The sequence below is a fragment of the Poecilia formosa genome, unplaced genomic scaffold, assembly GCF_000485575.1.
Source record: "Poecilia formosa unplaced genomic scaffold, Poecilia_formosa-5.1.2 Scaffold257, whole genome shotgun sequence".
Taxonomy (NCBI): Eukaryota; Metazoa; Chordata; class Actinopteri; order Cyprinodontiformes; family Poeciliidae; genus Poecilia; species Poecilia formosa.
Genome location: NW_006800196.1, coordinates 432,861 through 445,516, shown reverse-complemented (window position 1 = coordinate 445,516; position 12,656 = coordinate 432,861). Strand labels below are relative to the sequence as shown.

The following is a 12,656-nucleotide window of genomic DNA, read 5'->3' as shown; positions in this document are numbered from 1 at the left end:
CTTGATGCGCTTAGACTTTGACTGTTTTTCCCCTTTCTGGTCCATTTTCTTCTGTGTTTCTGTGACAGATTTCTTTTCGGTGACCGGCTCTGATGTAAAACTCAGAAGTTCCTCTTTGCAAATCTCCGTCTTAAAGGAATCCTCCTGATCACCTTCTTCTTCAGGCAGAGAAGTGTCCTGATTGTTAATATTTTCAGTGCTGTACTTAGAGGACTCTTCCTTCTCTGGTGTCTCCTCCAGTACGGAGATCAATTCCTGTTCGGTAACCAGTGAATTGTCTTCCATTCCAGTATTTTCAGCTGAAGTCCTTACATCAGTGGGGGCATGTTTCTCCAACCAGATGTGAAACGGTATCATTTTCTTCTTGTTACGCCTCGTCTTTCTTGGTTGTTGCTCAAACTTAGAGGGCTGTTCTTTCTCTGCTTTGTCGACTGTCTCCTGCACTCCAGCAATGGACTCTTCTACACTGACCAGTGAAACATTCTGCTTTTCGATATTACCTGCAGAAACCTCTTGATCAACAGGGACATGTTCCTCCGAACAGGTTTTAAGTGGTACCTGGTTGTTCTCGGTGGACTCACGCTCACGTGACTGTCCGTCCCCTTTTTGGTCCACTTTTTCCAGTGCTTTGGTGCTTGATTTATTTTCAATCACCAACAAAGAGTCCTGCTGTTCCATATTTTCAGCAGACATCTTAAGCTCCTCAGCTGTGTGCAGTTCCCACCAGACTGCAAATGACATCTTCTTCTTCTTGCGCTTGGGTGGCTTGGGTGGCTGTACTTCCCTCTCGATAATGTTGTCGGATGAAACTTCTTCGATTGTACGCTTGTTGGACTCCATTGTAACTTTTGCTTGTGGTTCTAAGATAAATAACTTCTCTAGAAACTCTAGATTTCAGAGTTGAAAATCGTACTATGAACTGCTAAGTAACTTCTCAAGGGAAACGTATCGACAACGGCTGCTAACAGGTTGTGATGAAGGTTGATGGATGTGACAAGCTTATATAATCACTGGTGATGTCAGAATTCTGCCTTTGGAGTTATATTGTGATGTCACATTGTGATGTCACAGTTCCATTTGATATTCAGAGTGGGCTTGTCTTACAGATTTTTTTATTAACACGCGGATGCGCGCGCAACTTGACTGCAGAAAGAGTAGGCGGGCTTTTAAACTGTCATTGGTTGCCATAGTTACCCACCATTACCTTGTTGTTTGAGAAGGACTTCGCTGCAGTAAGCAGAAAGGGTCGAGGACAGACCACTGTCAGTCTCACACCTTATTTGGAAATGGGACCATTGCACTCCGGAATTGAAAGGGGGCGCTATTTCCTATATTATCGGTCTCCCGTTTTTATTTTCTTTTGAAATCTGGGATATAGCTTCATCTTTAAGAAGGAGTTTCACTCTCAGCATATATTTGAACTTCTTTTATTTACTTCAACACAGCTCACAGTTTTTAACAAATTCCATAGCTTTCTGTATACTTCTAAATCTGCTCCTAAATTGCACCTTTTCGGGCCTGCTACTGCCTCTAGTGGTGTGGGAGTGGTAGCACAACTAATATAATTACGTCACTAAATGAGAATACCACAAAGTCTTTATTTTATTATTAATTCTGGCATTACCTCTGGTTCAGTGCCCCTATGCATTGCATACAGTGCATACCCATCTTTTGTGCCACTGCAAACAGGTATGAGTGTCATAGCATATGTAAAGATCTTCAAGGCTTATGAAGACAACCCACAAAAAGTCTGGACTGAGGAAAACTAACTCAAGGTTCTCTTGTGTAGTGATATCTGTTGACGCAAATGTGAGTGGCTTGTGATCCAATGTTTACTATTAGCTACTGCTAACACCATTGGCAGGAGATAAGGCAAAATCAGAATAAATTGTGAGATAATGAGAGGTTGTTTAAAGTTAAAATGAAGGATCTTTAAGTCTTTGTAAGGCACCATTCCAATATATTTGGTTAAATGTTTTTATCCCGATGATTGTCTTAAACAGCTTGGGTTAGAAACTGGAGGTCTTCTCGTTTCATTTTGGCATTTCCAAGCAGCTGCAGCACAAACACCAGCTTTATTTAATGTAATTCTCTGTCATTTCCAGAGCCAGAGAGGAACTCATTTTAAGCCCTAGAGTTCCATGCCTCAGACCAGCCTACTTTAGATAACAACCTATTATTATTATTAAAATCGTATAATTATCATCTTACATGTTGAATCTACAATTGGGCACTGTTCTGTAAAACCTTGTAATTCAGTGTATTTCTCTAAAATACTTCCAATTCATTGCAAGTGAGGGCTGCTTCACAATGTAGATTGATTTCAACATGAGTGCGCATCTCAAACAATATACATTACAACACATCCTTTTCAACAATATCACAATCTATTTTTTCAATTAAGAGCTCAGAGATATCCAAACCTTAAAAATGAAATGAGAGAGAGTAAGTTACAATATTCAATATCAAATTCAGAAAAATAAATTAAAAAGTGTTGCACTTCCTTTTAACATTGTCATCTCCATTTTTTCCCCTACAGGAAAACAGGTCCATCACAGTTAGATTTCACTGAGATTATTTACATCACAATGTTGTTTTCTGCAAAATCAAATTGCAAGTTTGTGTTCACATAATATTTAATCTAATAATCTAATAATAAAAACAGCACACTGTACTCTACAAGGTACATGGTAGAGTACACTGCCAAGTTAAAGTCATAATGGCAGTATGACATTACCTTAATGATCCTATTCTTTTTTTCCTCTTAAGTTATGGAGTTATGAGGAAATATGGCCAACTCCAACACATTAATATACATATGAGCAGTGCAGTAGTCTATGCAGCTTTGTATATTACAATATCATTGTCTAAAGACATGAGAAGTTCTGTCTCAACTCCTGGCTCTGCTTTTGACAATAAATCACATTTTTAAAACCATCATAATTTTCAGCACAAATCTCCTGTTTTTACAAAATCTTTTGATCAATTCAAGTCAGTTGTAATGAGGTGAATCATTTTTTGCATCTCATGGCACATTTCATAAAAACCAGTTCTACACCATGCCCTTCATTATTATTTCTAATATTCACTCAATGAGTAATCCTACCTAACCACTCTGGACTTGTGGGCTCATGACCAGTGCTTGCTGCTTTTTCTTCATTCTCACTGATGGGCTACTAGACAAAGTTCCCTAGTTACAGGGCGTCGTTAGCACTGTTTTGTGAAAAAGTTGCCATTTTTTGCACATTTAACTGCATCTGTTTTCAGAGCTTTCATCTTTTTAATTTCTAGCCTTTCTAGCCTAGTATTATGTTATGTAGTCCATGCATATATGCTGTAATAATATATTGAGTTTGAAGAAACAAAATGTTTATGGAAATATGTCTTGCTTTCTAAAATGCATAACAGTTTTAAGCACAATTTGAAAAACATTTCTGATTAGAAAAATAATTTGCAAAACAATATTCAGCAGACTGCACTGCAAGAAACAATGAATCCAACTTCTGTAACATCCCTGGCACTTTTTTGTAAAGAGATGCTTTTATTTATTCCCTTTTTTCACCTGTGGTAAATATAATTACTAGCTTTCAGCAGACTTTTTCTTGAAGCAATTCTCATAACACAAGAAGTTCTGGTCTGTAAATAACGCCAATCAATAACTTATAAGCCTGCCCTTATAAGTAATCTTTGTCAGAGATTGTATTTGTTTGCTAATGTTTTTCAAAGCAAATTTGACTTTCCATTTACTGTAGGTTTGAAATCAGAATCATATACATACAAAACTTTAGAATATGAAAATAGATTTGTAAAAATACCTCTCAGTTTTAGCTATTTGTCCTTTTTATTTCTATACTTCCGTATAAGTTAAAGTGCTAAAACATTTTTTTCTTATTGAAAAAAAAAAATACCGCTTATGGAAAGTTGCCTTTGAGTAACGTTTCTGTGTCCTTCAATCACCTCAAAGGGGTACATGCTTACCCCCCTCCCACACACACATGCCCACACACACTTTCTGCACTAATACTCACTTTACAATGTATTGTAAGAGTGACAGATAAGGAGAAGAAAGGGACTTGCCCTGTGCTTTATTAAAGGTGACATTTATAACAAGAGCTCTGGGCTTCACTGAAGATACGTCACCAAAATATATAATTTCCAGACTCCACTAAAAACAGCACTTTTAACTCTGTGGTTGTGTGCTTAAAAGGTCACAAGTCTTTGACAGTAAAAACAATATTTGTCTGGCTCTGGTGCTTTATGTATGATCAGAACCCGCACTTGCTGGAAAAAAACGCTCTCTGTTGTTGTCGGGGTCTTTGAGAGAGAGACACTCTTGTTTCGTGTCGTGTCACTGTTACTTTTGACCAAATGGAGCAGTGAAAAGGTTTATGGCCGTCACATGTACTCATTCCAACAGTTTTGTTTCCATAGAAACACAGAGTGCCGGGCAGCCGTGTATTACAGAGTTACATAAGACCTTACCAATAATACGACAGACAATCTGATATGGGATTTCTCATTTGACTGGATTCCTATTTTGGGAATAATGCACAGCAACAGCAGAAAATAACGAAATCTGCCTTCCCTTTCTTTACCGCTGCTATTTTAGGCTACAAGGACGTACTGCACCACTTGAGGTTTCTGTCTGATAATGTTTACATATACTTAACATAATGTTTGCATCTCTATCAAATATTAAACGGTGTCATGGCCTCACTGAGAGCGGAGGTGCACAGTTCAATATTAGTGCTTTATCTCTTACAGTGTGTGCCATATGAATGTGGGCGTAGCAGAACAGCAGGTCTTCGCAACACAATTGAACATACGTGATGCAACTCTGTCTATAATTATGCAGTGCTCCGGCATTGGGCATTGAATAATGAATGTAAATGAAATGTGTTATATTTAGAGATTGTGTCCAGTACCATTAGTTGTTAGTTTTAGAAGAATGATCCTTATCTGAGAGCCTCCTTTGTGGGCGGCTTGTCTTAGACGTGGAGTAAACTGAAACAGGAGGCAGGGTTTCACAGAGGAGACAGAGGTCTCACAATAACTCTTGCATCATCTGCAGGACCAACAGAGCATTATCAATAGATGTAAGATGAAACTATCAGAGTGTTGTGTATTGCGATACAGTTTTTTGCCTTAGGCATAGCATCGGTTTACAACTTCATTGCTTGTAATACATGGGTTAAGCTGTTTTTAATATTGCAGCCATGTATTTACAGTATCGATTTCAGCTTAGCATTGCATCACTAAGTCCAGTGTTCAATAAAGCAGATAACTTTTGATGGTGATTAGGTCAGCGTTCCGAGCCTATAAAAAACATATGTTTGTCTTGATAAGATCTCCTCAGATTTGGTACGCCGTGACCACGTACGTCGATGGCGACAATGTTTTGGCTGGAGGCTGTTTAACAGGCTCACTATGGAATAGGATTTCTATTCACGCTTAACTCTCAAACGCTTTGGCCCTCAAGTTCACATTAGCTTTGCCCGCTTCATTCACCGCAGCACGCTTGCATGAGCCTAAAGGCACTGGGACTTTGAAGCAATAGAGCTGAAGTAATATTGTGAATACCCCAAACGCACTTGATGTTCAGTCTCCTGCACATCTGTGATTGTGTGCAGGGTTGTGATCAGTGAATTATCTCACGGCACTGGGAATCAGGCGGAATTGCAGATGCTTCTAGTTGGGGTGATGACACTCTGGCTGTCAGCAGCCGTGTCTCACAGTAAACAAGTGCCCCTCAGTTTTGGGAACCAAATGTCTGCACGAATAATATTAGGTTCGGATTAGACCAGTGATGATGAGCAAATATTTGATTAATTGGATTCATTTGAGACACAAATGTCCTCACAAAGAAATATTTATTCAGTTTAACAGTTTAAGCCAGATTCTCAGTCTTGCAAATGAGTCTGTTAAACGATGTCTTCACATTATATCAAACACAACTGCTTCAACCAAAGCCTAAGTTTCAAAACCTATATATTAATACCTTGTAGAAAGTCAGCAAGACACTTCTCTGCTTCAGTTTTGTTACTAAAATGTATTTGTAGTCTGTGCAAAATACATTCCATTATACATAAATAATAATACAATATAAATAAACAATATATTAGTAATATATAATTGTTCACATTTGTGTTTTATGTGTAGATTATGGAAATTAATGATGAAGTGTGGATTGTTCCTCTAAAATGGACAAAATAAGTGCATTTAATCATATTTCAAATGTTTTGATATTTAATGATACACATTTATTGAACAAACAGTGGAGAAAAATAGTAACAAATTAACAATCTGGATAAAACAGACAGTCTTAGGATTTTTTAAACATCAATTGGAATTGAATGTGAAAATGATAAATAAAAATCTCATAAGAAATTTATCATGATAAACGACAAATGATAAACCATACAATATATTCTCGCCCCTGTTCTGAATGTAATTTTTTTTTCACTTAAACAAATTGAAACTTACAAGTTTGTAGATAGATAGATAGATAGATAGATAGATAGATAGATAGATAGATAGATAGATAGATAGACAATTTTAGCAGAACAGTATCATAAAATCTAACCGTAGTACTGAAGAATTCCTTTTGTGATATACTGATTAAACTGAAATAATAAAAAACAACACAAGAATGTAAATACTTGTAATATTTTGCTTTGTACTTTTGTCTTTAGCTTTACCTTTTTTTTTTTTTTTTTGGAAAAAAATGTTATGTTAAGGAAGAGTTCACAGCTTTTCAAACACCTTTGATCAATTCAGGTGTGTTGTAATGTTTTAATATCATGGCACAGAGCTATGCTGCATACTAGCCTACCCCTTGTTTGGGTGATGCCATGCACAGCTATTTTTGTCTTTTTCCAACTTTGTGCACACCTTCCTGATAGCGTGGGACGCAGGACCTTTCTACCACCCACAGAGGCATTGCTCTCTCATCCTAGGATGGAGAAGAAAAGCAGGTAAACAGCATGGTAGATGCAGAGTGCTTGTTGTAGCAACAAGAGGAAGACATATTGCTAAATGGCGGCGTGTACACAGCGGGCTGGATCACACGTTTGACACGGTTCCCTCTTGGCGCTCCCAGCATTTTTCCCTTGAAATGCACATTATGTTTGGTGTAAGATATGGAATCTTTTCGTGCCAGAGGGGTCAAGTTGAAGTGGAGGTATGAGGCGTTGGTATTAGTGTCAGATTCAAGTCCAAGCTCTTTCATATTTCATATCTATTATTTCATCAAGCCAAGTCGAAAGTCATTAAAATTTGTGTTTCGAGTCTGACTCAAGGCACATGACTTGAATCCACACCTGTGAAAATTACCATTTCCTCATTTACATACCTCACAAATGACCACAACACATTTGTGGTCATTAAATAATAGACTCTGCTCTATCATTACTATTATACAAACTTGTATGAAACGACTATTGTGTTTATAGTGAAATCAAATGAGCAAACATGTTGTATATTTTATATACGTTACAACCACCTCTCTGTCTGATTCCACCGCTCAAGAGGAAGAAAATGTTATCCAACTTCCCTTCTAGGTCTTCTTGTATAGACAGTTCTAGCTATTGCGTAATACAGCCTTGCATCACACAGCTATGGTAAATGTAGGTGGATTGTTTCTGTCCCATGTGCGTAAACCTGAGGTAGGATTCAAAACTGCACTTGTTTACGAAGTTGGAACGAAAAAATAAAATGATTTCTACTGAACAAAACACAGATATGTGTGCAATACTTAGAAGAGTGAACGATAAAATGTTTTGAAGTCAATTAAGCTTTATGAAAAAGACATACGCTGAAACGGAAAATTGAAATGGACCATTTTTGATCCGTGTTGTGCATTTGAAAGGTAGGGATACAAACATGTTGTTTTTTTGTTTTTTTTAATTCAAGAAGTCCAAAAGGCCAAAATCCACTTGTGATGGGATGATGTAATACCACTTTCAGAATCCACTGCTGATTTTCTGCAAGACGTTAAAAACAGATTTTTACAGCTGAATGTTAATATTATGAGACTCGCAGGGCTTTGCTTTAAGCAGCAGTGTGTAATATTAGACAGCTACAACAGGAGCTGCTGAATATCGTTGATGAGTAATCACTAACAAGCCTCCAATAAGTTTGCATGAAAAGATGTTTGTGTTGACTAATTTTAAAGACAGGGTTTGCTAACTGTATTAATTTCCTTTTGTGTATATGAAGGGCGGTTTGACGCAGGGGTTTAATGGAATAAATGTTTCTTCACAGGGGGAGCATTTATTCCAAATTCATCATGGTGTGATTTGGAGCAGACATAAACACTCAGATGAAACAACCAGCACATGCAAAACAGGATGTTTTGTTTTCAATTTGTTCTTTAAAATGGACACGACTGAACAGTTTAACCCGAAATATTTCAATGGATATGCAAAATCCCTAATGTATAATTTAAAGACTTTTGCATGAGTTTTAATTTGCCTTTGTTGCATCAAAGAAAGTTAAATGTTTTCCTGTGGACATGTTCTGTGATAATGTAGTACTCACAGGGAGTACTGACTATCTTAATCCTTCATCTTTTGTAGCTAGAAGCCAAGCTTAAGATGTGAACTGAAAAAAAGCAAGTAGCATAAAAGGTGATGTGAGGAAAAATCCGTTTCTGCAGTTACTTTGTTTTTCTGAGAACCTTGTTTCTTTACTTTAATATCACAAAACGAAACTTTTTATCTTTACACAATAGGTAAGCCTTAACCTGTAACACTCCAATGCAAAGTTATTCATACTTTTTCATATTTTGTGTTGTTACAAAAGCAAGGTTTTGCAGGCTTATGGCATTCAGCCCTTATCTTTGCAGCTGTAAATCTTTTAGGGCGTCTCTTTACCTGCACATTCAGAAAGTGAAATTGCTTTGTCTATTATTTTGTTTAATTTCTTCTTGAAATCCCTCTATTTGGTTCCCTTCATCTTACCATCAACTTTGACCGGCTTCTCTAGTTCTACTGAAGACGAGCAACCCCACATCCTGATGCTGCCAGCACCATGTTTCACCACAGAGATGAGGTGTTCAGGGAGATGTGGGGTGTTAATTTTATACCGAACAAAGTATTTGCAGCTCAAAAGTTCCATTTTGGTTTCATCTACCAGAGCACCTTCTCTCATGTATTTTTTGTGTGTGTGTGTGTGTGTGTGTGTGTGTTCTATATGACCTGTGGAAAACTGCTAGTAGGACTTCTTAAAGCTTTCTTTCAATAAATTGCTTTTTTCTTGCCAATTTAGTTTAAATACCAATTTGTGGAGCTTACAGCTAACAGTTGACTTACTGACAGCTTCTCCCACCTGAGCTGTGGATCTTTGGTGCTCACAAAACATCTTTCCAGATGTTTTTTTTTTTTTTTTTTTTGGTAATTCGTGTTTCTTTGCATGGGCCTTTTACATAAAATTTCGATAAAATACATTAATTAGCTTGCGTTGGGCACTGTTTGTAGAATTAAAAGGCACACTGAAGAACAAATCTGAACGAATAATGGACTCAGGTGCTAATATCAAGTTTAGCACTGTGCCGTAACTGCATGACAAATATGCTTCCAGGTTTTTTCTTAGCTTTTATGTCAAAATGAATTGAGGCTTTCAGGATTAAATATTTTGTAATTCATATAAAACTCACACAGCAAATAACTTTTAATTATTTTTCAAATTAGCCTGGAAAGTGCTTGCAAACATCACGTGCAGAAAAATAAAAATCAATTAGGCTCATTATTCAGGGAGCTGGCTCTGTAATGCAATAAATGTTGTTTCGATGGGGCTGTTATGTTTACAGTAATGTTTGCTTTGTAATCTAAAAATAGCACAAATAATGTTGGAAATATTATTGATTTTATGGAACGGCGCCAAGCACATAATTGAATCAGAGGCACATTGTTTCACATCGGAGCCACAGAGCAATTCAGTGCTGCTTTCTTTGCACAGCGAAGACGTTCATTTATATGATTCCAGAAGCTTAAAAGTTTCTTGTGTTTCTCTGGCAGGGATGACCTGCCAGGCGAGGACGTCGTACACGGAGGACGAGGTTCTCTGGGGACACCGGTTCTTTCCTGTCATCTCCTTGGAGGAGGGCTTCTTCAAGGTGGACTACTCTCAGTTTCATGCCACGTTCGAGGTGCCTACTCCTCCTTACAGCGTGAAAGAGCAGGAGGAGGCCCTCCTTCTGTCCTCGCCCCTCATGGCGCCCTCCCTGTGCAACAGTGGGGAGAAAAACAGCTCCCTGGACTGCCTGGAGACACTGGAGGACAATGACAGCACCACCAAGCTGCCTACCAAGCTGCAGAAGATCACGGGCCGGGACGGTCTGCCCAAGAAGCTGCTGAGGATGAGCTCCACCACCTCAGAGATGACTTACAGCTTCGGAGACCTGCCCATGAAGCTGCAGCGAATCAGTTCAGTCCCCGGCGTCTCTGATGACAAACAGGCTGGGAAGGCCTCCAAGATCAGCACAGAGCCCATCAGTAAGTCGGTGGCGGACTTGCCCCCGAAGCTGCAGCGACTAGCTGGGGGAGGAGGCGGGAGGATGGACGGACACTTGCCACCTAAACTTAGGAAAATGAACTCGGATCGCTTCACATAAAAGCACACAACCAATTTTAACTCCTGCTATCTCCTTTTTTTTTCTGAACCTGAAATCCTTGTACTATTCCGTATTTATTAACGGACAATATTCTTATATTAAAGGAGCTGTAGAATACGTGCACAAATACCTTATATAAAGTAGGGGGATGGAAATGAGCACATTTGTCCCTGGATGTAAGTGTTCTTGCTCTAATGAAAGACCTCAGATTTATTTATTTTTCTTTCTCTTTTTTTTCCTCTTTTTTTTTCTTTTTTAGGATGATGTACAATTAGCACAATCTGGCATGTAAGAAGCGACGCATGTAGAACCGAATCTCAGTTTCTGGCATGACAATTTGTTGATTTCACAAAACAAAAAGACCAAAAAAAAAACAAAAAAACAATTTCATTAGTGAATTTACAGACAGTGGACAATTGCACAAAGCCATATGATTTACACCACTGAAAACTTACATTACACTGGTTCTAATCTGTAGTGAAGAAAGGCACATGTTTGTTTTGAGTTGATTGCTTTTGTTGTTTACTGTAAAATTGTGGCAATGTTACGTTGGTTGCATGCTCCTCTTACTGACTTAGCTATACAAAGGTAATAGACAAAGATGTTTAGCCTTAACTATATTACCTTGTTCCCATTTTCATGTTTGTTCACAGCTGTATTTTTTGGTATTTCATATACAGACTATTTTACCATGTGCGCTTTAAAGATTTTATCTGATTGAATACAGAAAGTGCTACTAGATGATGCATACTATATTTACAAATGCGTTATTAGCGTCAGTAAAACTGGGCACAACGATACGCAATTTTCACTTGCTTATTAATGTAACACTTAAGTTGAAATACTCTATAGCTGTAACCGATAAGCACAAAACAATCATATAAATCCTTAAGATGTTAGAAAGCCTTTCTTGTCTCATTATATACCAAAATGCAATCTTCAGTAAGCCAGTGCCGCTTTAACAAGGGCACCACTAGATTTTCAACTTACGTGTTACTGGTTAGATTTGGTGGGCCTGTAAAAAAAAAAAAATTGAAATAATCTTTGTTTTTAGGGACCATAATATTCCTCCTTTGTGATGAAAGCAATAATATTATAAAAACTACAACCTACAGCCACAGGGTCTACCACACCCCCTATGATTGTTTTGTTTACTTGATCTGTGCCATGAAATCTGATTTTCTCTAAATGCATCAAAGACATTGTATGATAACTGATCTATTCAGGAATAAAGATCTAACGTAACTATTTAGTATCTTGGTACTTGGTGGAATATATTTGGTGCGTTGCACGTTTTATGAACGCCTTACTGCCGGCTGATTACAAGAGGTAATAATCAGAAATTCAAAAAATATACATATTCATGTACTTATATGACCTGTTTGCAGCTCACAGCATTTATTTATTTATTTATTTTTTTGTGGTCTCTAACAGATTTTCTTTCAGGATTTAGCTCCATCCATCTTCCCATACACTCAGACCAGCTTTCATGTCCCTCCTGAAGGAAAAAAGACACAGAACAATGCTGCCACTATGCCCATTAAACACTCCATGTGTTCAAGGTTATAAGCATTACTACTTTTCAGTCATAAATCCATTACCAAAATGCAAAAACCTCTTATCTGCAGCATTGTCTGATTGGTGGATATAACTTGGAGGACCAAGTTATAATTGCACTCTGCTTCAGTCTTATCCATGAAAATCCCTCTCATTGTTGGGACAAAATAGTCACCTGATTAAAAAACTACCATCAGGTTTACTGGGAAGACGTTGGAGCAAAATAAGAACCATTTTTCTGATAGAAAATCTTGCAATTTGATCATCAATTTAGCATTGTACAAGTAGCCCTAAAAGTTTTTTTTTATTCATCTCTCACCTAACTCTTCTTGTTAGCTGCTTCTCCAATTAATACTCTCAATACCCTGTGTTTCAAGTTTGGTGGACAGGGATGTCGTCACTGGTTTGCTGTCGTGTAAACGGTTTACATTTTTTAATAACAGACTAAACAGTGCTCTTTATGATGTTTAAAGTTTAGGACTTTGTT

At 37.6% G+C, this 12,656-nt stretch overlaps 1 protein-coding gene across 1 annotated transcript in view; it reads left to right on the top strand.

Annotated features, from left to right (window-relative positions):
• kcnj3a (potassium inwardly rectifying channel subfamily J member 3a) overlaps positions 1-11,864 on the top strand; it is a 46,572-nt gene extending 34,708 nt beyond the window's left edge. The window contains exon 3 of the mRNA XM_007570272.2: positions 10,017-11,864. Within this exon, the coding sequence (XP_007570334.1) occupies positions 10,017-10,612 (596 nt within the window). The 3' untranslated portion in view covers positions 10,613-11,864. The remainder of the gene's footprint in view (positions 1-10,016) is intronic.
• The last annotated feature ends 792 nt before the right edge of the window (positions 11,865-12,656 follow it).